Source organism: Sus scrofa, chromosome 8 (assembly GCF_054392235.1).
Source record: "Sus scrofa isolate SSC_HxYL_T2T_F1_AM1 chromosome 8, Sscrofa_HxYL_maternal_Yorkshire_Landrace_v2.0, whole genome shotgun sequence".
In the NCBI taxonomy this organism is placed as follows: Eukaryota; Metazoa; Chordata; class Mammalia; order Artiodactyla; family Suidae; genus Sus; species Sus scrofa.
This window is the reverse complement of record NC_139390.1, coordinates 79,059,050-79,086,895: the sequence shown is the minus strand read 5'-3', so window position 1 is coordinate 79,086,895 and position 27,846 is coordinate 79,059,050. Positions and strand designations below refer to the sequence as shown.

The following is a 27,846-nucleotide window of genomic DNA, read 5'->3' as shown; positions in this document are numbered from 1 at the left end:
TTTCTTACACTTTGCTAATGAAGCTGGTTCACACTCCAAGGGCAGATCTCTCTTCTCTCAGGGATTTATCCTAACCTGCCCACTCACCCCGGCAGTCCCCAGAGGCTGCCCCGTTGGCACTCGGGCTCTGGGTCCCCCTCTCTCCAGGCCTTACCTGTCGGGTCACCATCTCTCTCTCACCTTCACAGCTGCCGCCCCCTTCTGCCTGCCCATGTGGAGGATCAGCCCAAACCCGGTGGGGACGTCACCCTGGGGTTCCGGGAGAGGGAGCCCTTTCCGAGACGCGCACATACCCTGCACAACGCCCCAGGGGTACTGCCTGGCCTTTGCCATCTTGTTGCCAATCTTCACCTCTTCGGTGCTGCCCACCACGGCGAACGGGAGGTGGACCTGCCAAGCAAGCAGCGCAGAGAGTGGTCAGCCACCCCGCACTGTGAAGATGGCTTTCTCTGGCCTCCAGGCTCACCCTGCCCGCAGAAATCTGCTGGGTGCAGGGGGCGTGCGGGGGCAGAGGATCGAGGGAACTTGACGGCTCAGTGAGGGTGGGCTTCGTGAACCGGCCCCTTCCACCACCAGGTAGGAATGTCTGATAAGCCAGGCTCAAGGGAAAACTAGGAGTCTGTGGTGACTATACACTAAGCGTGGGACATCCATTGTCCCCGAGTAGCCACTAACATATATGACTATTGAGTGTATGGGGTCAAGAAAATTTTTATTTTATTTACGTTTAATTAATTTAATTTGAATTGATTTATTTAATTATATTTATCAATTATGCCCACACCCCAGCATATGGAAGTTCTCAGGGCAAGGATTTAATCCAAGCTGCAGCTGTGACCTATGCCACAGCTGCAGCAACTCCAGATCCTTTAACTCACTGTCCCGGGCCAGGGATCAAACCCAGGCCTCCACAGCAACCCAGCATGGCAGTTAGATTCTTAACCCACTGTGCCACAGCTGGAACGCCTGTATTTGAATTTTAATGGGAAGCAGTACAAAATATTTTTCTATTAAATATAACTTTATTGCTTTGGCAGGACTGCATTTTGCTTCAAACTCCAGTCTTCTAAAAAATGAACCGTCAGTTCTAAAAAATGAACCATCAGTTCTATCAACATAGATGCAAACAGGCATTCCTGTTGTGGTGCAGCAGAATGAATCTGACTAGTAACCATGAGGTGCTGGGTCTGATACCTGCCCTCACTCAGTGGGTCAGGGATCTGGCATTGCTGTGAACTATGGTGTAGGTTGCAGATATGGCTCGGATTCCATGTTGCTGTGGCTGTGGTGTAGGTTGCAGACGTGGCTTGGATCCCATGTTGCTGTGGCTCTGGTGTAGGCCGGCGGCTACAGCTCTGATTAGACCCCTAGCCTGGGAACCTCCATATGCCATGGGTGTGGCCCTAAAAAGACAAAAAATAAAATAAATTATATTTTAAAAAAAGAAAAAAACATGAATGCAAACATAAAGGGAAATTATTGCTTTGGTACTTATTTCATATTGAAAAACTGTTAAGTATATTAGGAGTAAACTGGGTATGCACCCAAGTTTGGGGTGTGCTGTAATTGTACAATATATTTTGGATTTCAAAGCCCAACTGCAAAAAAATCTCACTAATTTTCATATCACATGTTGAAATGATAACATTTTTGATATGTTGCATTAAATAAGTTCTTAGAACTAGTGTCATGTTTCTTTTCACTTTTTTAAACGTGGCTACTGGAAAATTTTAAATTACTTGTGGCTCATATATCTGTTGAACAGCATTGCTTTTGAAAGTTGAATCATCACACAAAACTCAAATGAGAAATACACCATAGCCCAAGTTATTGGCTCAGGCCTTGCACCAGACGTATCTTGAGCCGAGATAGGTTCAAGACACCTAGCTGTGCCACAATGGTTTAGCTGGTAGCTACGGCTACATTCTGGGGAAAAAACATTCATTCTCTCTTTTTCCTGTTAGCGTGGAAGAATCACATTTGAAACGGCTGCTCTGAGAATTATTACTCGGGGCTCCCTGGTCCAGAGTTCTTGCACCACAGATAAAATGAAAAACATGAGAATGTTTTAAAGCTGAATCCCCTCCTGCAGAGAGCTTGGCCTAACCCTCCAGCGCAGGCTGCCTACAGGCTATTTTGTCTGATGCTCAAGATATTTATATTTGCTCGTTCCTCTCATACTGGTGGAATGAAAGAAAGCATTTTTTTTCCCCAAGTCTGGAAGCAACAGGACCCTTCCAGCCAACATCGTGATGTGACGCCCAAGGAAACTGCTTTCTTCACCCCAACGGAGAGACAAAAGCAGCTGCCAATGACATCTGCTTTCCACACGTCACATGGGCTTTCATCACCAAGAGCTGTCTGCAAGGAAGAGCCTCCAAGAAGACTTCTTGATAAAGAGCAAGATTAATTTGGGAATGTCACTTCCATGAACCTGATAATGAGAGAGAAAGAGCAGAGGTTCATGGGCATTTTCTTTCCAAGAAATTTAACACAAATTTAGCTTCACGGCCAGGCAAGTGATTTAAAAAGATGGGAAGGGATATAGAGAAAAATTGGATGGGACTCATTCTTGCTACTTCCTGGATCCCACACTGACCCCAAATCGCAATTGTGCAGCAGAACAGAACAGCGCCGTCACAGCCTGAGCTCCTGACAACGTGGTCACCTTCTCTGCTCCCCAATGTGTGGCCATCAGGATAAAGGGTTAGAGGTCAGCTAGAGCCAAGCTGCCCAGGTGCACATCCTGCCCCGCCACCCGAAGCTGTGCTCCCCTAGGTCTCCTCCCACGCGAGGTGGGAAGGATACTAGCATCCCCGTGGGGCTGCTCTGAGCATTGAATGTGGAGCCATGAATGGTGCCTGATGCATAGCAAACCCCTGTAGGTGTCAAAACGTCAGGCACTACTGTCATTGTGAAGCTCTTGGTACCTGGAACCGGAGAATTTTAGGACTGGAATCCTGTGTATGAATTCCCTCCCCAGAATCTCTTCTAAGTGACTTGAAACAGAACCTGTTATTGGTCGGCCATTTGTGGTGGTGGCACCGAGCTAAGCAATGACTTCACACTGGGCCCAAACCCCTCAATTCTCTTCTTTTTTTTTTTTGGTCTTTTTGCCTTTTCTAGGGGCGCTCCCTCAGCATATGGAGGTTCCCAGGCTAGGGGTCGAATTGGAGCTGTAGCCGCTGGCCTATACCACAACCACAGCAACGCAGGATCCTAGCTGCATCTGCGACCTACACCACAGCTCACGGCAACACCGGCTCCTTAACCCACTGAGCAAGGCCGGGGATCGAACCCAAAACCTCATGGTTCCTAGTTGGATCCATTAACCACTGCGCCACGACAGGAACTCCCCCCCACAGCTCTTTTGCGTGAAGGCTTTGGTTCTGCTTTTGAATGAGTCTGGCCACTCTCCCTTGTGACAACTTTCCTTTCTTACACCTAACCCTCCCACCTGACGGATGGAAAACTGAGGAGCAGGGTGGTGAAATGACTTGACTCAGCAGTGGCGGAGCTGGGACCACACTGAGGACATCCAACTCCCCATCCAGTGTTCTAGCCACTGCCAAGGCTGCCACTCAGGAAAAGCTTTCAGGAAAATCACTGGTTGGCCTTTTCTTACTTGAGGACTTACACTCATCGTTGCATTAATCTCTGCCACTGTTTCTTCATCGGTGGGGAACTGATATATCTGGACGCCATTGCTGACCAGTTCACTCATGATCTTACTCTTGAACTTGTGCAGTTCGTTCTTGGCGATGGTGTCGGCTTTTGCAATGATTGGAATGATGTTCACCTATAAACCAAACACACCCCCCATTTTTATACAATTCCCACATAAGAAAAACAGACAAATGAATACAATAAACAAACAGATACTGTAAAACTTCACGTGGAAAATAGAGATGATAATTAAAAACTGGACATCCAACCTAGCTGTGAAGTTAAGAAGCAATGGGATAATCTTTTAGTTCCATCTCTGAACACCTTTACTTCCTCCCATCTGGTGCTGAAAGAAATCATCCTCGTAATTTCCTCTTCTGTGCCACCTCATCCTTCTCTACAGTGTGAAAGGAAGTGTTACTCTATGACAAACAGCGATAACAAAGCAGCCTATTCTTTGAGTAACCAACCACTCCTTTTAGACGCCTCCCAGCTACTTTAGGAGCTTGATTTTTGCATGTTCCTAACAGCCTAATACCAAAATTGTCATCGGTCAGAACAGCAGAATAATCAGCTCTACACAGGATAGAACCCTTTCTTTCTTCTGAGGACCTGAAGACGGCCAGGAGCAGAGAAGCTTTTTTTTTTTTTGTCTCTTCTAGGGCCACTCCTGCAGCATATAGAGGTTCCCAGGATAGGGGCCTAATCAGAACTGTAGCCACCAGCCTACACCACAGCTCACGGCAACGCCGGATCCCTAACCTACCGAGCAAGGCCAGGGATCGAACCTGCAATCTCATGGTTCCTAGTCGGATTCGTTAACCACTGAGCCACAACAGGAACTCCTAAGTTTTTTCTTTTTACAGCGGCACCTGTGGCATATAGAAATTCCTGGGCTGGGGGTCAAATGAAGCTGCAGCTGAAGCCTATGCCACAGCCATATAAACACCGGCTCTGAGCCTCATCTGTGGCCTATGTTGCTGCTCTAGGCAATGCAGGATCCTTAACCCAATAATCGAGGCCAGGGATCGAACCAGCATCCCCAGAGAGATAACTCTGGATTATTAACCCACTGAGCCACAAGGGGAACTCTGAGACCTAAGTATTAACCACAACAAAAATGGGTCCACCTACTTTTAAATTTTTCAAAATTACACCAACAAATTCTCTTGAAAATTGGCTTCTAAGACACTGCTTCTTCATGCCAGAATGAGATCTGGGGCCAAAAACAAGGTCCACTTTCAGAGTATCATTTACAAAGAAAGACCAGGAGAAAACTTGGAGCTTGACAATGGCAGAATCATTTTTTTGTCTGTTTTTTGGCTGGGCCCAAGGCATGCAGAAGTTCCCAGGCCAGGAATCAAACCCAATTCAGAGCAGTGACAATGCCGGGGCCTTAAGTGCTATCCACCAGGGAACTCCAAGAATCATTTTTTAAGATTAACTTTCTTCTATTTGCTGGTTGGTACAGAGGTTTCAATAAGATGCTACTGACATCTGACATCTGACACTGGACTAAGCTCTTCACTCAGCTCAGGTGAGGAGGGAATAGGCTCGGTGAGCAAGTGTCCTAGCCAAAGAAGAGGGCATCTTTGGGGGTAGAGGGGGTTCTGGATCATGTCTGCATTTCTTTGCTTCTCCTTTTATTCCAAGAGCCAGATGAAAAATCCCTGATAAACCAGAATCAGATGACAGGCTGATGGTAAAACCTCTTCTTTCCTATTCCTCAACCCACTCCCAACCTTATCACACGTGGGCTGCCTCCAGAAAACTGCAGATGGAGGCAGACCTCACCGATAGTGAGGGAATGTTTGGATCAGGACCTGGGGAATAAACACCTCCCTGCTGTTCTTACTGGCTAACGTTTGCACACATTTAATATGTAGTTAATGTCAACATAGACAAAGTGACAGAGGTGCAGAGTTTCATGGCCAATTTGACCAGAGTAGACAGATGAACCAAGCAATTGAGATTTAAGATCTCTTCCGCCTCAGTGGCAGGTGCCTGGAAATCTTTTCTGAAATTATACATTGGCCTTAACTCTTCACTTTACTTGTATCAATAAACCTTTGCAAATACTGTTTTCAGATACTCCCTAGCATTCCAGCTCTACAATGTCTGTTCTTTGAAAGCAGTTTAACCTTCTACTTTCTTTTCTTTTTTTTTTTTTGGTCTTTTCAGGGCTGCACCCACAGCATATGGAAATTCCCAGGCTAGGGGTTCAATGGGAGCTGCAGCTGCAGGCCTACACCACAGCCACAGCAACGCAGGATCCGAGCTGCATCCGTGACCTACACCACAGCTCATGGCAACACCGGATCCTTAACCCACTGAGTAAGGCCAGGGATTGAACCTGTGTCCTCATGGATATTAGTGGGGTTCGTTACCACTGAGGCACGATGGCAACTCCCCAGTCTAACCTTCCTTGTAGTGACCGTTTTGTTTTTATTAGATGTATTTGTTGTGCCTATTTTCTTCCCCCTTTTTTTTAAATCAACTCTATGAGGCATAATCCTATTGTTGAATATTATTGTTGGTCCAGAAGCCCGGCCTCGGTGAGGAAGCCACCTCCCTCTGCTGCGTCCCAGCCCTTCTTTCAAGGAGTAGGGCTCCCTGCCCAGATCCCTCCACCATCTGTGGCTTCACTGCAGCGAGTCACATGAAACGAGGGTTTCTCTCGATTCTCCCAGGGGTGCCCTAGCTGTGCAGTCTTTCTGGCTGGTGGATAGGATTCTGTAAAGCAGTGCATCTGCACAGGCTGAGGGCACTGGGAGCCTGGCTTGGCAGGGCCCCAAGGGCCCTTTGTGGGCTGGCCCAGGCACAGGCTTTGGGGACAGGCTGATCTTCTCAGCGTTCTCTCACTAATATGGCTCTCTGGAGAGAAAGCAGCTTTTAAACAGTGTTGTTTGGACAGAAAGTAATACTCAACAAAGCTCTCTAAAGATAAGACTTTTTGTCTTCTTTTTCTTTTTATGGCTGCATCCACCACATATGGAAGTTCCTGGGCAGGGATTGAATCCAAACCGCAGCTGTGGCCATGCCAGATCTTTTAACCCACTCACTGGGCCAAGGATTGAATTCACTCCTCCACAGAGACCAGAGTCGCTGCAGTTGGATTTTTAACCCACTATGCCATGGTGGGAACTCCTAAAGATGTTAAGACTTTTTATTGAACTCAAAAGGAGGTTAGACTCGGAGTTCCCGTTGTGGCACAGTGGTTAACGAATCCGACTAGGAACCATGAGGTTGCGGGTTCAATCCCTGGCCTCACTCAATGGGTTAAGGATCCAGCGTTGCCGTGAGCTGTGGTGTAAATCACAGATGCGGCTTGGATCCTGTGTTGCTATGGCTGTGGCGTAGGCCCGTGGCTACAGCTCTGATTCAAGCCCTAGCCTGGGAACCTCCATATGCCCAGGGAGTGGCCCTAGAAAAGACAAAAAAAAAAAAAAAAAAAAAAAGAGGTTAGATTCTAAGAGGAAATTCCATAGCTAAATTTTGTGTTTTTTCTTATTGCCACTGGCTGCTTCTTTATTTCAGAATGTAGTTTTCCATTTATTTCAAAATGGAAAATCAAATTAATCATAAAGCAAATCATCAAATGTTTTAAAACTCATCCGCCCCTTGCTTCAAATGTTGTGAAAGAGGTTATAAAGGTGCAAAGATCAGCGGTCGAATGCAATCTAAGACTCTACTTCTTTTAAACACATGGTGCAGTTTTGTTTTAGAATCTAAGCAGTTATCACATAGATAAAAAATGGACACCTTTTCATTCTAAATCTCACATTAAAGCCAAACCTATGAAAACATTTCAAAGAGAGATTTAAAGAAAGCTTTTAGTGGAGTTCCCATTGTTGCACAGCGGAAATGAATCTGACTGGCATCCATGAGGATGCAGGTTCGATTCCTGGCCTGGCTCAGTGGGTTAAGGATCTGGTATTGCCATGAGCTGTGGTGTAGGTTGCAGATGCGGCTCAGATCTGGCATTGCTGTGGCTGTGGTGTAGGCCAGCAGCTACAGCTCTGATTCCACCCCTATCCTGGTAATCTCCATATGTTGCGAGTGTGGCCCTAAAAAGACAAAAAAAAAAAAAAAGAGAGAGCAAGCAAGCTTTTAAGAAAATAAACAAATTATGAATTATAGTTCAATCTCCCTAAATTTAACCCTTCCCATGACCATTTAGGTGTTTCCGCCATATAACTCCCGATATAACCCCATATAATGCCCTCAGCAGAGCACACACTAGTGCTAATTGAGGAACTAAAAATACTTTGTGATGAGCTACGTGGTTTTGTTGGTTTGTCCCGATATCCAGTACAGTTTTAAACCATTTTTCTCGCACTGTTAAACCTTATGGTTCTGTAAACCAGGGGGTTAGGAAGAGGGGAGGGCCAAAGAGTCAGGACAGAGACGACCTTTAGGGCAGTGCAGCTACCCTGTATGACAGCACAGCGATGAATATGTGTCAGTGTGTCTGAGCCCGCAGAGGGCACGAGAGAGCCCTCATGCAAACCATGGACTTGGGTGACGATGATGTGTCCGTGTAGGTTCTTTAACTGCAACACCAGCACCATGTGGCAGGGACGTTGGTTGGCAATGGGGGAAGCTACGTGGTGGGGGGGGTACAGGGGCACACGGAAAACCTCCATACCTGCCTCCTGACTTGGCTACAAACCTAAAACTCCTCTAAAAAAAACCCCTTAAAACAAAGCACCAAATTATACCGAAAGCAGAGGGTACATCGGGGCCTTGGGATAAAGGTGGCCTTACAGGGAGTGGACAGTACCCAGAGCGGCAGTGTGTACCTTGCTGTCCAGCTTCTTCATGGTGACCAGGTCCAGGGACTTCAGCGAGTGCCCGGTTGGGGCGATAAAGTAGAGACAGGCGTGGATCCTGGTGTCGTGGTAGTTGAAGAGGGAACGTTTGATCTTCAATTCCTCTTGCAAGTAGGCTTCAAACTGGGCATCGATATATTCCACTATGGGCTTGTAGCTAGAATGCAGAAGGTTTTTAAAAACAGTTTTCAAATCAGCATGCTGCTGGTCAAACCCCTGTGGGCAATCCTCCAGGAAAGTTTTCAGAGGCTCCCTCTTTGCTAGGAGCTAAAGCCCCAGTTCCTTTCCTTGGCAGCCCAGACCCTGGGCCATCTGGCCCCTGAACCTCACCCCAGGCCCCTCTCTCCACTGCCTCCCTGGCTCACCCTTGCTGCCCCAACATCAAGCTTGCGCCTGCCTCTGTGCCCTTTGCTCACACCGGCCCCTACCCAGAACAGTCTTCTTCCTATCATTCCCCTGGATAACCTCTGTCCTCTAAAACAGACGTTATAAGTATGGGGGACACACTGTCACTTCCTCCATGGCCCCCAGGACAGTGTTGCTAAGAGACTGTGGCATTCGTTCCTGCTGGGCCACAACTGAGCCTCACGATCAGGCCCAAGAAAGCGGTTTTTGATAGGCTCTACCAACTAATGGGCACCGCTGTGCAAAATGAAACTGCTGGAGTTCCCGTGGTGGCTCAGCAGTAATGAACCCAACTAGCAACCACGAGGATGTGGGTTCGATCCCTGGCCTCGCTCAGTGGGTTAGGATCCAGCAGGGCCGTAAGCTGTGGTGTAGGTCGAAGACATATCCCGGATCCCGTGTTGCTGTGGCTGTGGTGTCGCCAGCAGCTGCATCTCCAATTTGACCCCTTGCTTGGGACCTTCCATTTGCTGCCGGTGCGGCCCTAAAAATAAGGAGAAAAATAAAAAAGGAAAGAAACTGGTCTTCAGTTTCAGGATGTGGCCTCACCTCCTGCTGGCAGCCCCTGTGCTCCTGAGCCCTGTCCCTGCACCGCCACGCACATGCCATGACCTCACCTAGAAACTGAAGTCCCTGGACCATTAGCATCAAGATTCCTTACAACTTTCAAATTTTATAATTTGAAGGTAAACTCTGTAACCCTCTCTTCTCACCAAGTCAGAATTCAAATCTGTTTTGGATAATGACCCATGATTCTATTAAGTGACCACAAACACAACTGTTAATGACATACTAGGACTCTATACCCAATAAACCAGAGGTTCTCCGGGGGTTAAGTAGTACATTAGGTCACTGCGGAAAAGCCTCCAAGGCGACTGGGCAGAAGTCAGCGGCAGCAGCAATGAGATAAGGGACATTCAGAATAAAATGGGTTAATTCTTCCCCCAAACTTAACTACCTTGCTGAGGAATGATTTAAGCTTCAAGAAAAATAAAAACCTTTCAACACTCAACTCTCAGATCCATAAATTAAACTGAAATCCCTGAAAGGGACCTATAAATCTTTTATAATGAGGATGACAGCAGATGTCTTAAAAGAAAAAATAAATAAATAAATAAATAAAAACAAAACAAAAATTTATGACCAAAAGTGAAAGAAGAATGTTTTCATATATTTTCCCTTGGTGATTTATCACAATCCATTGATTCAGTTTAAGCAGACAAAATCTCTAGAAGTTCAAAGAAAACGTAGAACGTGCCTCAATAAAATTCTAAACATTACAACAGAAATCCCACTTTGACTTCAAAAAGAATGAGCAAGTAATAAGATTTTCCTACATTTTAAAATTAGAAAATGTAGGCAGGTATTACATAACAATAGTAATAATTATTATTATGTGAGAATAGTTAAATAAAATGGTGGTTAGAAGCATAGACTCAAGCCAGAACGCCTAAGCCCAAACTCCAATTCCAAAATTTACTAGCTGTGTGACTTTGGACAAGTTACTAAACCTCTCTGTGTCTCAATTTCCTCATAGGTAACATCAAGGACAAAAATAGTACCTATATCAGAGAGCTCATGTGAGAAGCAAGTGAGCTAATATATATAAAGAACTGCCATATAAGCATGAGGTATAACTATTTCACAGTATTATGATAAATAGCAAGAGAAAAACAAGCCTGACTTTTGAAAAGATTGGGGGGGGAGGAACTTCACAGTGACCTGCTTCCATGGTAACTGTTGTGCAATGAGCTCACAGCCTGCAGGGCAGGGGACCAGGCCACTCTGGCGCCACCCATGCCCTGTGAGTGCAGGGCCTGACTTTCCAGGCTCCGACCCTGAGGCTTGTGTCAGGGGGAGTCAGGGTCCCCCCCCTACACACACACACACACACACCCTCTTAGCCCCAAGGAGAGGAACAGCAGCTGACAAGCGGTTGCTCCCTCCTGTCTCCCCAGCATTTCAGCACCTCCCCCAACGGAGGTCCAAGTACTTTCTTCTTTCTGTGAATTTTCTTTTTGCCTTTGGTTTGGATTCCAACCCTCCAAGATTTCAGGATGCATATCATCTGTCCTTTCCTGGTGAGGAAAGCTTCCTGTCCTGCAGTCAGAATAGCCAGACATCTTTTGTTCTCTTACACCTCGGGCTTCCTTCTGCCTTCCCCTGTTAAGGAGTTCTGGCCCCTTTCTTTTTGTTGTTTTGGCCACGCCCACAAAACAAGGAAGTTCCCTGGCTAGGGATAGAACCCACACCGCAGCGGGGACAACGCCAGATCCTTAACCTGCTGAGCCACCAGGGAACTTCTGACCAATCTTTTCAATCGCTTTCTTTTCCCTGTATGTCGTTTCCTTGGAAAAATCACATTTATTCCTACACTGCACTTAAACAGATCTTCCACCCAAGTTTCAGACCAATTCACCCAAATGCTTACCAGATACTAGCATTTGCTCTTCTAACTAAATGTGTGCAAAATCAAACTCTGCCTCTTGTCCCCAAACCTACACTCACCCACACTCCTCAGCTCCGCAAATGGCGCCTCCATCTATACCACTGGCCGGTTCAGAACCCTGGGGTCCACCCGGAGACCCCCTCGCTGCCTCCCACACTTCGAGCAAGAAATCTCATCCACTTTACCCCCTGTGTCACTATAAACAAATCGATGTCTTACAGGAGAACTATTTACCAAAATCATTATTCCCTGTGTTCAAGATTTAATCATGTTGATGAAATAGTTTCTTCGTGATGAATGAGGAGTCAGCCCAGTGGCTCTGTCCTTCCCTTCACATCCTTTAAACACAACTCTCTGCCTTCTCTCCTACTCCTGTCTGCTTGTCAGCTACATTCAAAGTCATAAAGATAAGGGATCGTCATTCCCATTTTGCCCTTTGCTGGTTTCCATTCTTACAGCAAGGATACCTATCTCTATTCTGTTTGCCCAATTCCAACTTCTCTGGATTGTAGCCCCATCAAGCAGAGGAAGGGGGTGGGGGTGGGGTGCCAATCAGATCTAGTCCTTACATTTTCACACAATCTCCTTTTAAGGCATGAGGATATTCCTTTTACCCACCACTTTTTCTTGCCCCCATGAATCTCCCACCATAAAAACTACAAAAAATTGGGAGTTCCCATTGTGGCTCAGTGGTGACAACCTTGATTAGTATCCATGAGGATGAGGGTTCAATCCCTGGCCCCACTCAGTGGGTTAAGGATCTGGCCTTGCCATGAGCTGCGGTGTAAGTTGCAGATGCGGCTTGGATCTGGCATTGCCATGGCTGTGGTGTAGACCGGCAGCTGCAGCACTGATCTGACCCCTAGCCTGGGAACTGCCATACGCTGCAAATGCAGCCCTAAAAAGCAAAAAAAAAAAAAAAAAAAAAAAAAAAAAAAATAGAAAAAAAAAGAATGTGTGTATATACATATACATATATGGATGACTGGGCCACTTTTCTGTACAGCAGAAATAGAACATTGTAAATCAACTATAGCAAAAAATTAAAAAATAAAATAAAAATTGAAAAAAAATAAAGAGCAAACAGTCCACTCCATTACCATTTTACAACTCTGATGAAGACTTGGTGAGTCTGAGGATTCTCTCAGTGGATTTCAATCATCCATGCTTTTCAGGGCTGATTATCTTTATATTTTGTAATAATGCCACTGATGCCCTGTCTCCCAAATGTGGGGCACATGAATTCTCTTTCAAGCACTGGGGCAAAACTTGGTTCCTCTTTTGGCCCAGATCTCTTTCCTTCCTCACAGAAGAGTACAGACATCAAAACAAGGAGGCCCTTAGACCACAAAGAGTTAATGGTGCTCTTAAGCAAAACAGGAGACCTCACCAGATCGCTCTTCCTGCCTCCATCTAGCTAGCCTGGTCCCAGGCAGATAATGATGCAGGAATGCTGACATGTCTGAAGCCTACATAAACAAACTGGGACATTCTTGAAGTCTTGCATCGATGGCAGAAAAGCTTGCCTAATCCCCAAAGTAGTAAAAATAATCATGGGTTTAGAGAAACAGCATCCTTCCCTTATGTTTACATATTGATACAAAAATGCAGATCTCCCTTCCAATTTTTGATGGAAGCAGACCCTGTCTGAGTAATGACTTTTTTTAGCAGTGGTCATGTGGGTTAATAGTCAACCGTGTCACCAGTCCTTCTGGGGCACAGGGTACGAAATGCCACTTACAGAAGTTATGCAACAGCTGTCAAGAAATTTCAGGAGAAAAAAAAAAATTTGGTATCTAGGTTAGGTTAATATCACACTTCCTCTCTTCTAAGTTTCCTTGGAAACTATTATTTGCCCTGAATGAGTCAGATAATTTCTTAAAGAAGCCTCCAGCTGCATATATGTGGCTCCACACCGCACTGGCCACCTGCTGTTCCGGGCTGGCGAGTGAAAACCTACCAGACTGCAGGAAAGTCCCCGTTTAGGGGAGAAGTAAAATTGCTGCGGCAGTGCTGAGGCCACGACTCTGTGCTGGGACAGCTCGTGGGATCTCAGCAGCAAAATGCCAGAGGGCAGTTCTCACTCCTGCAGGAAGGCAGCCTGGGAAGGTCAGGCCGCTGTCTTCCCATCAGGGAGTGCACGACCCCAGGGAGAAACAGGCGCAGGTCAGAGATGCAGACCTGACTGTGCAAGGACCGGGAGCCCTGGCTCCCTCCCTGGCTCCCACAATGCACTGGGGCTCTTCTGCTTGTCACCGGGCTCTGTCTTCATCTGTTTCACTGGGCATTAGAAACAGCCTTCAGGCAGGCATCGGGGTCATAAATTAAGATCAACTGCTCAGCTGCAGGGGCTGAGCTTAGCTGTCCCCCGCTCCAACACAATGTACAGACAGTCCATTTTGACAGATGCAAAATAAAATCCTTCTTACTCTGGCTAACAATTGCTCCTGTTACTACAGGCCAATGTGTATGGAAGAGCACTGAAATTGTTCTATAGATAAAATACAGTTCAGTGCTTAGCTAGAGCATGACTTAAATATTTCTCTGTCATTACTGTGTACCCATATATTTATATCAAAAACAGTTAAAATTTTATCTAGCTAATACACAGCTCTGGATAAAAATACTTCAAATTCCTCTTTACAAAACACACACATACACATGTTTTGAGGAAAATGAAAACAAACAAACAAACCTGTACTAATGAAATTTCTGAGCCCTAAGCAAACATAATGTAACTCAATGATCTGATGTCTTAGTCCCCTTAAGTGGTCACTGAACAAAAATGTCTCTGGAAGCCTCCTTCTGGAATTATCTTTGAGCAAGGGACAATTTCATTGTAACTCTCTCAAACTTCTTTTAAGAATGAATGGAGATACTTAAAATATATTTAAAATAACCATGAGATAGGATGGGTGATCTTGAGATTAACATATGGGTGTGTACCAGGAAGTTTTAAGGATTAGCAGCTTTCCTCAAATAAGGGCATACAGCAACTTCAGAGGAAAAAAGTCAAACTTGCTTGACTTTATACACTGAGTACGTATGTTTTTATACAAATAAAGCCTCACCATATTATCTTATCATAAGATCATCTGTGAGTTTATGTAAGGCAGCTTTAGTGAATGACTACACAAGACTGACTCACAGCTAATGGCTTCTCTCCTCAAACTACTAGACCAGAATTCTGAAAAGATATTTTCTTTCTTAAGCAGGTTAAAGATGTCTTTCTGCCACAGCGACACAGAAGTTTGTTGTACGCATTATCTAATTCGCTTACCAAGCCCTCTCTGGATAGAGAGTGACCTGAATTCCTCAGTAGGCTGCACTCAAACCACCATCATTATTCAGACTCAATGTGGCCATTCTGCGCCCAGCGGGCCACCCAGCTCCAAGCAGCCTACAGGAAGATGGAGACAATCCACAAAGGCCTCACAGTGCTGGCACCACGGCATCAATATTAAGATCCTGCGCTGGCTGGAAATGAATGACGATTTCTTCCAAAAATCTTTATCTTTCATAAAAATGCTTTCTTCGCTCTGGGATTTTAGAAGCCGATACCACTGTTGCCAAAGGCACCAAAACACAGCCAAACTCTCTATTATTACCACACCCTTCCTCCAGGCTTCCTGAGACCTCACCTAAGAAGAGAAGAGACCTAAGAACTAGTGTAATTCCCTTAGGGGCGAGAGGGCCCGCAGCTGGTCATGGGCAGAACCCAGACCGCAACCCAGTCTCCTCAATCCCAGGCTGTGGCTTCTTGGGCAAAATCATGTCCACTTGGAGACTTCATTCAGCTCTGTAGGAATCTGGGGATTAATTCAAATATCCCGATCCGCCGCAGAGACGAGGAGAGCACGGCAAATGCTCATTCCAAACTCCTTTTACTTTTTCATGCCCCCCCCCCCCTTTTAACCCCAGCATTAATAACAACAAAACCCAGAAACCACACTTCCTGGACTCCCTTGCAGCCAGTGTTCTGGATGTGGTCTGCTTTCTGTCAAACAGATGCAGGGAGTGACCCACACAAGGCAGAGACCACAACACAGGGAAAGGGCTTCTTCTTGCAAGCAAGGGTGAAAGCATCTGGTTCATAGTGGGGGGGCAGATTGGTGGAGATTCTAGAGACCTGCCCCAGCATCACAGGCACGGAACTATATAAGTTAGCTGGTGGCAGGAGTTTCGGTAACCATAGGTAATTTCTCTAGATTGCTTTTCCAGGAGGGGAAGCCCTCAAACCTAGCTCTGTAACTCCTGGAAAAATGTCATAAGCTAGCTTATTCCTTCAAACAAATCGCTTTTCTGCTTACAGTAGCTGGAATCAGTCACATGAGCTGATTCTGACCTGAAGAACACTCTAAGAAAATTTCTCAGAGGACAAGAATGTCTTATCTTTTAGGGGACAGGAGACTAAGCCCCATAACTTGCGAACCCTTAGTCTTTGCCTTTACCCAGGATGGGTCCTGTTACCTTCTCATCCATTTATATCCCCTCGAAACCCCTAGATGTACCTGTCATCCTTATTTATCTGGTCTCCGAAGCCCACGGTGTCCACGATGGTTAACTTCAGCCGCACGTTGCTTTCCTGAAGCTCATAACTTCTGGCTTTTAACCGGACACCCGGTTCATTGTGAGTAGCTGGGTCACTTTCAAATTTGGTGTTGAATAAAGTGTCCATTAGCGTGGATTTGCCAATGCCCGTCTCGCCTGCATGACCACAAGAAGAAATCAGAGAATGTGTCGATGCCTCTGAGACATGAGTTCACGTCATTGGCAGTTTTTCACAATCACGCCTGTAACATTTCTTTGCAAAGTCAGGATCCTCAGAAATCCCATTACAAAAGGATGTTCTTTCCATGTGAGATCGCTAGAATAACTCCCTAGAAATGCCTTAGTGAATTTCAAAAACCACTGAGCAGAAAAGATCTTGAGCTTACAGATCAAGATGATCTTCTTTACCCCAGAAGAGACATGCAGAACCTATCAGCTTGCCTGTGGTCAGTCTGTGGTCAACACAAAGACATAAAGCGTAGCTCTTCCTTGTTGGCGTGTAAAACTGTATCACTTTAAAAAAAAAGTCTATATTGCCGAGTTCCTAGGAAAGTTACAAAGACAGATGCAATTTCTAATGAATTATCTGATACCATCTAATGTTGCGAAAAAGAATTCCATTTTTCAAAACAACACTCTTGACAAAGAACAGTGATAGTAACAAACCCAGCTGCAGGTGCTGAGCTTTTCCTCTGTGCCAGGTCCAGAGCAGAGCTTCTCATGCACGGTCTCAATGAAACCCCGGTTCTGGGAGCTCCTGGTGCGGCTCAGAGGGCTAAGAACCCGACTAGAAGTATCCGTGGGGCCACAGGTTCAACCCTTGGTTTCACTCAGTGGGTTAAGGATCTGGCATTGCCACGAGCTGCAGCATAGTTTGCAGAGGAGGCTTGGATCTGGTGTTACTGCAGCTGTGGCATAGGCCAACAGCTGCAGCTTCAATTCAACCCCTGGCCCAGGAACTTTCATATGCTGCAGGTGCAGCCCTAAGAAGAAAGAAACCAATCAACCAAGTACTAACTCTCATGAAGTAAGTACTACTGTATCCTTACTTTTACAGATGGGTCATTAAGGCTTAGACAAAGTGTAAGTAACCTGCCTAACGTCACACTGTTCAGCGGCAGAGCCGGGGTTCTAACCCAAGACTGTGTGGTCCTAACACGTACACCGAACCAACACAACATCCTGACTGTACTGTTACAGAGAAAACCGACCACCTAATGTTTTTCGTGATCGTCATGAAAATCTTTCATATTATCTCCTTTCATAAATATCTCCATATCATTTCATTTTTGCTTCCTTATTCAGCAGGTGTCAAGCATTTGTTAGATTTCCCAGTTTCAGGCTGGGAAATGTTTGTGACAATGAAACTGGATGATGTTCAATGACCTGCCACAATGGCCTCATAAATCGCACTGGTCATTCAAGTCAGTAAGTGCTCACTGAGCCCCTAACACACGCAAAGCAGAGTGGCCCGTACCTAGCACCCCTCTACTGATCACATGGTAAGACCCAACTGTGGAGCCATGGAGAGCTCGAACCTGGCCTTCGAAATAAGACCCAGAAAAAATTTATCTTAATTCCAATTCTTAGGTTGAGTCAAAAACAGCTGGCCATAATAAGAATGAACCCACCCTTGTCGGTGGTAGAGATGGTGGTGGTTGTGTGTGATGGAACAAAGAGGGGGGCAAGAAGCAGAAAACATCAGCCACAGAAAAGCCTTTTCTTAAAAATCTGGAAATTTTCCCAATTAGGTTTTTAGCTCAATGTAAACATGTTGGTATACCGCAGTCCTTTCCGCAAACCCCAATCCCGCGATGTTCCAAAGTATAGGACCTCTGTTCTGAAGAAGTGCCGCCAATGACTTTTAGGATGGTGACAGTTCTCTGGGGGAATAAAGAGCCATGGGATTTGTAGCCTGAGGGCAACTTTCCCACTGTAATGACAAAATCCACTTCTTAATGAGAAGTTCTGTATTACTTCTTGCTGTCCAACACAGTACGAAAATGAAGAAGAACGGAATGCTTCTGCATTTGAGCTTTCTCTAATTAGAAGCCTTATGTGGTTTGCCACTGACTAGCATGATTCACTTACAGGATAAAAGTTGTTCAAGTACATTTGCCTCACTCTTTTCTCACTGGACTCCATATATCTCTGACCAAAGAATTTTCTCCTTCATCGGTCTTCATTCAGCCAGTGTTTTGTCCAGTTCTGTGCCAAGTTCCTGAAGGAGAGCAATGAACTGGCCTGATAAGGTGTTCTCCCAAAGCCTAGCATCTGACCTGGAACATGACTCAATACCAACCAGACTGATTTACTATTACGGGAACGCTGTTCTAGACTTCTGCCATAACCACATGCCTCTTATGAGCAAGACACGGATTATACCCTGGACCTTGCAGCTGGCCACAGGTAACTGGACCAAGGCGAGCTCCCTGTGCAAAGGCACCCATGGGAGACCAACTATGACGCTGTGAGAATGTTCCGTACTGGACAGTGACCTGCCTATCCAAGTGAACTTCTCACTTTGGGAGTTTGAATTTACACACACCACGATGGCATGAAGAAAAGATACACTGAGAGAAGTGATAAGCAGATGCCACAAGGTAGCAAAGGCTGTAAATAAATAAATGATGTGTGGTTGATAGCCCATCAGCTGGGAATATAGGAGAGACAGAGCAGATAGATACAGTGGACATTCCTATCTTAAATTTATTCATTAATACTTGAGTATTCACTATGTGACAAGCATAGGTGCTAGGGATAAAATGGTGAATAAAAACAGCAACAGACACATCTTAAACTTCTGTGATATCCTGAGTATCATTCCAAATATCCATCAAGTCTGGAGTTTCCTATCTTCGTTACCCCCCCCCCCACCTTTGTTTGTCTTTTCTAGGGCCGCATCCGCGGCATGTGGAGGTTCCCAGGCTAGGGGTCTAATTGGAGCTGTTGCTGCCAACCTACGCCACTGGCACAGCAACGCCAGATCCAAGCCATGTCTGCCACCTACACCACAGCTCTAGGCAATGCAGGATCCTTAACCCACTGAGCAAGGCCAGGGATTGAACCCGAAACCTCATGGTTCCTAGTCAGATTCGTTAACCACTGAGTCACGACGGGAACCCTATCTTCCTTACTTTCCTTAATATTGTTACTGAAAAAGAGCTGTCAATAAAAGTAATCTTTTGTGTGTGTGTGTGTGTGTGTGTGTCTTTTTTTCTTTTCTAGGGCTGCACCCATGGCACATGGAGGTTCCCAGGCTAGGGGTCTAATCGGAGCTGTAGCTGCTGGCCTACGCCAGAGCCACAGCAACACGGGATCTGGGGATCCGAGCCTCGTCTGCAACCTACACCACAGCTCACGGCAACGCCGGATCCTTAACGCACTGTAAAATAATCTAAAGTAGTCTCTGTTCCCTAATGCTCAGCAAGTTTATATCCCTGAGTCTTGGCTTAACAAAATAACTTTGGGCAAAACAAAGTTACTGGGTAATGATACAGAAACAAACAAACAAAAAGGGTTCTCACTCATAAGATAGCCAGAACCCTGTAGCCAATTCAATTCTGAAGGTGCTCCAGTCATTTTAAGTACCTGCTACATGTGTATCTTTCTCAATACAGCAAATTTCTCTTCAGTAGTTAACTGTATTCAAAGCAAGGACAAAGGGACAACAGCAAAACTAACTTATAAAGGTTCCCCCATAAGGTAAAGGCTCTGTCAGAGGAAAGTGACCCATTTAACTTTCATCTCTGTCCCTAAGGACAGCAATAAAGTCTTCAATTTACACGGCAAGGATTCTAGGTTACTTGAATAGGACCGAAATGACCACCTCATTTTATCAGGGTAAGAATTAGTTAAGTATATATATGTGAATCAAGAACACCATGCCTTTTTTTTTTGTTTTTTAGAAGACAAGGTAATTTTAATTATTATTTGCATTAAGGTGGAAATCATCAACAATTAGCATTCCAGGCCCGACGTGGAGCACAGGGTTAATCATCAGGTTGGAAAAACCACAGTTTCTCTAAATTTCAGAGTGCTTTGCTTTTCATTTCTAGGCTCTGTGCTTTTAAGAGCCTTAATTAGACATAGCTTCTCTTGCAGCAGTGCACTGCACCAAAAGCAGTTCAGTAAGAAATGATCACTTTTGGAATGAAAGAAATTCTAGAGCTAGGGGAGCTTTCCAATGCGTTGGTTGTTAAGGTCAACCTCTGGCTTCAGAAAAGAAGACATTTTCTATACTTTTGAGGACACACAAGAGCAAAAAGGCTCCCTTTGGATGGAGTAACAGAAAGCCTACTAGGCATAGGTTCCAATTCAAACCTGACAAGCATAACAATATTTTGAGACAATCAATGACTAACAGGAACTCTGAAGCATCTCAGGACCCCTCGCAGAGTACCTGGCACGGAGCAGGCATTTAGTAGAAGTTAACTGAAAAGATAAATGATCACTGAGATTGGCCACTTTGGTAGGTTTTTCAGTTTGTTGTTTATTCTGGTATAAATTCATCTGCCTAAACAGTTGTTAGAATAATTAGAGATTTACTCTTGAAGTGCTATCTGGGGCTTCTGTTTCTCCTGCTCCTGCCAATGAGGGTGAACCTGACACCCACAGCACAGTGGAAAGCAGAGCTGCCTCTTCCGTTCTGCTCTCAGGCTTACTTAAACCACGAGCTCTACTTGGACATTATTTTTTAAAAAAACAAAAAAACCCCACAGAGGATCATATTATTAATTAGAAGATAACTGTAAACTGATCAAATAGTTGATCTATGATTTCAGGTTTTTTTTACTCTGACTGCCAAGACTGGCTACTTGGATAATTATTATTATAATTATTCAAATATCTGTGCATGAAGCTCTGTCTGCCTCCACTAAATATTCTAGATTTTATTCTTGGATGGAGCCAGATAATCAGAGAGCTATGTGATGTTGTTTTCACTCCTTATAGAATCACCTTTGATGAAACATGCTTTGGCTAATACCACCAGCCAGCATGAAGGACTTGAAAGACCAGCATGTGACCCTCGGCATAGCACAGTGCAATGACACTGAGTAGGGGACATCCAGGGACCCATATTCAAATAGAAGGACAGCCACCATATGTCTCTTCTGAAAATCCAGGGGAGACGTCTTTCCAGGTGAACTTTCATCTGAAGCAACTCTTTCGTTTCTACTTTATAGCTACCATGAATCTGTCATCATTAAACTCTTAACTTGTGTTTGGCACATAATATGTGCTCAATACATATCCGTTGAATAAACATGGGTGCCTCCATGCTCTGAGAGGTAAATGTGTTCCTGGGAGAATCAACTGCTATAGGCAAGCCTAATGGCTTCGTGTTCTGACTCTAACCCAGGCTTTGCTGTATTTTCTAGGGTTTATTTTATCTTTATTCACTTATTCATTTCACCTTGTAAACCAGTTCTTAGCCTTTCCTGGAAAGGCGAGATGGGATAAAAACCTTTAAGATCTGATTGTAAAATGCCACAGTTTACACTGCCACTACAGCTTTGGCTAAAATGACCTTAAACATCTCTGCTCCCTATTCCTTTTCTGCCATCCCCTTAAAACAATTATTTTTTAAAATTCTGTTTTCAAAATATGTCATTGATTTCCTCTGCCCCTACTATTGGACTGGTTCTTCTGCAAAAGCAAGGGTGTCACAGTATTTTATCCACTGGGCTAAGTACACAAAGAACCAACCTACAACTGGATCAGTGTTGGAGCTTCTCAGAGCTGGTGCCAAGTGAATGAGAAAGATGTATAAACTTAAAATTGTGGAGAAAGGCTGAATACTAATTCATATCCTCTGGGCATATGCAGTATGAGTAAGAAAGAAAGGCTTGACTTAAACCAAAGTGCAGCTCTGGGGGCGAGTCAGTGTGTTGGAGACCAGATGGAGAGTGAGAGTAGGGGAACTATGAACTCCTGGGTGTCTGGTACCCAACTGAGCATCAAGAATCCTCTTCTTGGTCAAGTGAACACTACTCTCCCGCTCTCTATTACACTTCCTCAGGACTCAACAGAGACAGGTGCTAATACCAGACATGTAATTCAATGCTTCTAAAACTGGACTGAACTTCCACCATGAATTGTTTCTGCCCTGGTTTGTTTCCTCTGTTTGCAATGCATGGGCTCTTGCCCCCAAACAAAATTACAGTTCTTAGACCTTTTTGATAAACATCATTGGTTTCCTTACTAGGATCCTAGCTAGCTTTTAAAAAATCAATTCCTAAAAAAATACATAAATAAAAATAAATAAATAAAAAATCAATTCCTTTCTATACTTTTCACATGAAAAGAATGATGCTATAAACACCAAAGATGTGCATACTGTGCAAAAAATACAAATGGACGGTGGGATGACAAGGAGAAAAGAAAGTACCATGGATACTCTTAAGTTAAATATGACACCCACTCCTCTCCGTGGCTGTCAAAATATTTTATCAACTCGAAAGCTTCTGCATAGACTCTTGCTTCAAAAAGAGACCATTAATTGACAGTGAGAGTTGTTTTCTTATACAGATATTTTGCCGCAAATATCTGTGAAGGGATTTGATGTATCCTACCTCCAAGGATAAGTGTGTTTATGCTGACACCCTCATCTCCCCAAGAGCTAATGCTGGCTGCCATTAAAGGACCCCAAAGTGCTACAGAAAAGAACCTGGACAGCTGGATACACTGGCGTGGAAGGACAGGCAGGACTTAGTATGGAGTGAAAAACAAACATGATCTCATTTGTATAAAACCAAAATCCGAAAGTGCTTATGTCATCATGAGAGACCTGTTTTTTTGTTGTTGGTTTTTTTTTTTAGGGCCGCACCTACAGCATAGGGAAGTTCCCAGGCTAGGGGTCAAATTGGAGCTGAAGCTGCTGGCCACAGCCAGAGATCAAACCTGCATCCTCATGGATACTAGTCTGGTTCATTACCACTGGGACACAATGGGAACTCTGAGAGAGCTTTCTCTATCTGCCCAGTGTGTCTCTCCTCAGCCCCTTCTCCTTTCTGACCATGTCTTCTCTCGTGCGGGAACCTTGTGTGTTTTGGGGTAGACTAATCCCACCACCCACTCTGGGTGGGCATATGTGGATCAGAGACAAACCGTGACTGCTGAGGAAGCTATGTCAGGAATGGCTTATTCTCTCCTCTGGGTTGCTCGACTGGTACCACTACTGGAGGCCATGCAACTTCTGTGAAGAAAAACCCAAACCTGGAGCCCTGCAGGAGCATGCAGCATCAAAACCAAGCAACGGAGCCCTGAAACACCCTGCATCCCAGAGTCAGCTGTTCTTAATTATGCAACTCAATCTTCAGTTTGGGGGCTGAAGAAGAGCCTTAAGTTTAAACTAAATTTCTGTACTTCTCTGTGTATTTCCCCACTACAAGGACAGTCAGACATAAAACATTACTGGCTTTGAAGAAGATGGAGGAAAGCATTCAAGAGTCAAGGAACGTAGGCAGCCTCCAGCAGGTGGACAAGGCAGGGGACGCCTTCTCCCCCTGAGGTTCCAGAAAGGAGCAGAGCCTCATGGTGCTTTGATTTTAGCCCAGTAAGACCCACATGGGACTTGAACAAAACCCTAAGATGATAAACTGGTGTTGTTTTCAGCTTCCAAAAATAATTTCCAAGTACAGAAAAATGCAGAAAGTTTCTAGAAGGATTCCACAGTGTTATCTCTGCGGAATGGAAATGCGGGTAGGAGAAGAAAAAGGGAGGGCTATTTTATAATTTTTTTTAATAAATATGTGCTAATCTTTTTTTGGCTGTCCTTGCAGCATATGGAAATTCCTGGGCCAGGAATTGAACCCACACCACAGCAGTGACAACACTGGATCCTTAACTGGCTAAGCCACCAAGGAACTCCAATATGTACTATTTTAAATAATTTGAAAAACTAATTTTAAACATGGTTAAGAATAGAACCAGAATTAAAAAACAAACAAACAAACAATCACAGGTATTATCACCCACCCAGAAGAGTCAGAATAGCAGTTGCTTTACAAAACCAACAGCACAGCATGGAGGTAGCTTGTAAGGAATTCCAACTAGCAGCGTAATTGTGCTAGTAACACAAAGGTCAGCCAGCAAGGCAGCACGCCCCCTTGCACACCACATACCGAGTCAAAACCAGTTCTTCCAGCCCAATCCCACTAGAAGCCTTTATCCTGCTTCTTGCAGGGGCTGGTTTTTTTCTTTTTCTTTTTTTTTTTTTTAGGGCCACACTCATAGCATAAGGAGATTCCCAAGCTAGGGGTCAAATCGGAGCTGTAGCCACTGGCCTACACCACAGCCACAGCAACAGCAACTCGGGATCCAAGCCACATCTGAGATCCACACCACAGCTCATGGCAACGCCAGATCCTTAACCCACTGAGTAAGGCCAGGGATCGAACCCATGTCCTCATGGATACTAGTCAGAATCGTTGCCGCTGAGCCACGATGGGAACTCCCAACATGCAGGGGTTGGGACACAGCTCTCACAGAGATTCTTGAAGCTGATTTTGAAGGTAGAGCTGGCAGAGATGGAGAAGAGAAGCCAGAACAGTAATTGGCTTATAATTCAGCACTCTTTTCAATAGAAAATCAACAAATTGCCAACAAATTGCTATGCTCATGAAGAATGGCCCTGCTCTGCAATGAGCATTTACCAGAAGAGAAAAGACAATTCATTTATGCCACTCCGTGGAACTAGCTGCCATCCAGGAGGTCCCCTGTTGAATTTTAATTGGCTTCATGTGGGGAGAAGGGGATGTGGGAGAGCTGGTGATGCTTCTCTCCAGTCATCCTCTCTCCAGGGCTGCAGACATAATGCCAGACCGCGAGCCCTGCAACCTGCTTCTCGCCAAGCTTTTCTGAAAGGACCTATCCACCCTCGCCACCCCCACCCCCCAACGACCGCCCAACTGAAAAAAACTGTGGTCCTTACCCTGAACACACACCTTTTCTAAATTCACTTCCTTTTACTAAGTCAGTTACATTCTGCCAAGCTTGGGGCAAGGATACACGCAGAACACACACTGGCCACATACAGAATTCCCTTTAGTTTGTCTTGAAGTCTGTGTCCAGAGGACAACGGCAACAAATGCAGCCAGAGCCACTGAGCCTGGTTATTCATCAGAGTGACAGGGAGGGCAAAGGCAAGGCCACTGTCTATTCCAGGGACACGTCTGTTTCAAGGACATTGCTATTTCTATTTTCCTCTTTTTCTCCACCTTCTTTCCTACCTTCCTCCTCTTAGTTTAGAAAAAATATGGCTAGGAGTTCCTGTTGTGGCTCAGTGGTTAACGAATCCAACTAGGAACCATGAGGTTGTGGGTTCAATCCCTGGCCTCGCTCAGTGGGTTAAGGATCCAGCACTGCCGTGAGCTGTGGTGTAGGTCACAGATGTGGCTCGGATCCCGGGTTGCTGTGGCTGTGTCATAGGCCAGTGGCTACAGCTCCGAGTGGACCCCTGGCCTGGGAACCTCCATATGCTGCAGGTGCAGCCCTAAAAAAAGATTAAAAAAAAAAAAATTTTTTTTAAATGTAAAAAAATTTAAAAAAAGAAAAAGATGTGGCTAGAGAAGAAGAAAAATATCAAAGCCAGAGCCTGGAGCCAATGCTTAACATTTAAAGGATGTGAACAAAACACACTAATGATGGAAATAAGTCAGGAGGTCCCTTTGGCCTTTTCCATTTGTCTACCCAGAATAAACTGAGGTCGGGTTCAGATTCCAATTTAAGGACAAAAGCTTAATTTAGTAATTCAGGCAGAAAATTTACTTCAAATATATCTCCTACCCTAAAAGCATTTTTTTTTTAACAATCTAAGTTTATTAAAGTACTTAGAGTAGTTTCAGATTTTACTTATTGTAGGGAGCGAATCTTTAAAAAGACTTCAATGGAAATTACTCTTGCACCACAGTCAAAAACTCTAGAAACGAATTCTTAAAATGTTTTTGAGGAGTTTCCGTTGTGGTGCAGCGGAAATGAATCTGACTAGTAACCATGAGGTTGCAGGTTCATCCTTGGCCTCGCTCAGTGAGTTAGGGATCCAGCGTTGCCATGGGCTGTGGTGTATGTCGCAGATGTGGCTCAGATCCTGCATTGCTGTGGCTGTGGTGTAGGCCGGCAGCTGTAGCTCCAATTCCACCCCAGCCTGGAACTTCCATATGCTGCGGGTGCAACCCTAAAAAAAAAACAAAACAAAACAAAAAAAAAAAAAAAAATTGCTTTTGAATGATCCTCCTGTGTACACACATCTCCACTCCTTCTTTCAACTTCCTATTGCCTAGTGAGGGTCTAAGTCCCTCCCCCCACCAAAAATTAAAATAAGTGGTTCAATAAGAATAGTACACGCACCACTGCTTGACTACCTGACACAAAATAACAATTTGAGTAACACCACAAAGCTTATAAAGCATTTTACCTGAACACGAGTCCCAATCTTTGTAACTGTGTAATGCCCATCAGGTGGGTATTAGTGCTCTGCTTTACTAAAAATAAAAGAGTAAAAATACCATTCGCCTGATTTCCCAAAACACGCTCCTCTGACAGTCACCTGACACCCAAGAGTCAGACTCCTTGCTCGGCAGCAAGTGATGAGTCTCTTACCGACACACAGGATGTTGAAACAGAACCCTTGAGACGTAGACTTGTTGACCAGCTGGTCGGGGAGACTGTCGAATCCAACATGGCCAGACAGGGACAAGTTTCGAAGCTCTTCATTCTGGAATTGCAGAGGGGAAATGATTGAGAATCCATGACAATACCACCTGGGGACCCACCCTCTCCCCTCCCTTTTTTTTTTTTTTTTTTTTGTCTTTTTGCCATTTCTTGGGCCACTCCCATGGCATATGGAGGTTCCCAGGCTAGGGGTCAAATTGGAGCTGTAGCCGCAGGCCTACGCCAGAGCCACAGCAACGCTGGATCCGAGCCGCATCTGCGACCTACACCACAGCTCACGGCAACACCGGAACCTTGACCCACTGAGTAAGGGCAGGGATCGAACCCGAAACCTCATGGTTCCTAGTTGGATTCGTTAACCACTGCGCCAAGACCAGAACTCCTCCCCTCCCTCTTGACATGCAGGGACAAAGGCGACCCCACTGGGCCCAGGCCCTCCTTGGCTTCTACACGGCTGAAACCGTGAGCCACACTCCTTCCACAAAATCACACTGACTCCCAAAGGACACCATCACCCAAGGCGGCTCTGGTCCTGGCAGGTACGCTGGTCCAGAGGAAATGAGCTTCTAGAGGTGGCTGCTTCAGATATGCCCCAAGTGACATTACAAACCCCAAACCATCGTGACAGCTTCAAGCCCTCAAGAAATGCCTTCGATTTGCTTTCAACCCAAATGAAAAAAAAAAAATAAATGACACCCTTCCAGATACAGGGAGGAGCTCTGAGAAGTTCACAGGGGAGGAAATTCTGTGACCACCACGACAAACATATTGAAAATGATGCAGCACAGGACTTGTCCCTTCTCCTCTGCAAGCTGAACGGGCTTCCTTGGGGCCCTTCGTTGCACTCCCTGTGCCTTCAGAGAGTCTTCTGAAGGAGTTCCTGCTGTGGCTCAGCAGGTTAAGAACCTGACATAGTTGCTCAGTGGGTTAAGGATCCGATGTTGCCGGGAGCTGTGGTGTAGCTCGCAGACAAGGGCTCGGATCCAGAGTTGCTGTGGCTGTGGTGTAGGCTGGTGGCTGTAGCTCCAATTCGACCCCTAGTCTGGGAACTTGCATATACTGAGTGTACAGCCCTAAAAAGGGGGAAAAAAAAAAAAAAAAAAAAAAAAGAGTCTACTGAAGGAGGCTGGGGCTAAGGTAGCTACTCTACATGCAACGAGCTGGGTGGTCTATGCCGTCTTCTAAGGTGATGCCGCCTGCCTTGCAACTGTGCACGCACTGCAAAGGCTGTCAGGGACCAGCTGTGGAACCTTCTTTCCCAGGAAAATG

General features: G+C 45.1%; 1 protein-coding gene across 19 annotated transcripts in view; it reads right to left on the bottom strand.

The window, feature by feature from the left end:
• SEPTIN11 (septin 11) overlaps window positions 1–27,846 on the bottom strand; it is a 91,102-nt gene that overhangs the window by 15,358 nt on the left and 47,898 nt on the right. For 18 of the 19 annotated variants that reach the window (XR_014812755.1, XR_014812751.1, XR_014812752.1 and 15 more), the window contains exons 2-6: window positions 26,506–26,620; window positions 15,864–16,059; window positions 8,469–8,655; window positions 3,638–3,799; window positions 294–390 (exon numbers count right to left, since the gene is read on the bottom strand). Coding sequence is in view for 7 of the 19 variants with exons in the window: in XM_005666781.4 (XP_005666838.1) it covers window positions 294–390; window positions 3,638–3,799; window positions 8,469–8,655; window positions 15,864–16,059; window positions 26,506–26,620 (757 nt within the window). In the remaining 12 variants the exon portion in view is untranslated. Of the gene's footprint in view, window positions 1–293; window positions 1,373–3,224; window positions 3,800–8,468; window positions 8,656–15,863; window positions 16,060–26,505; window positions 26,621–27,846 lie in introns of all 19 variants that reach the window. The other variant, XR_014812761.1, reaches the window with a different exon arrangement.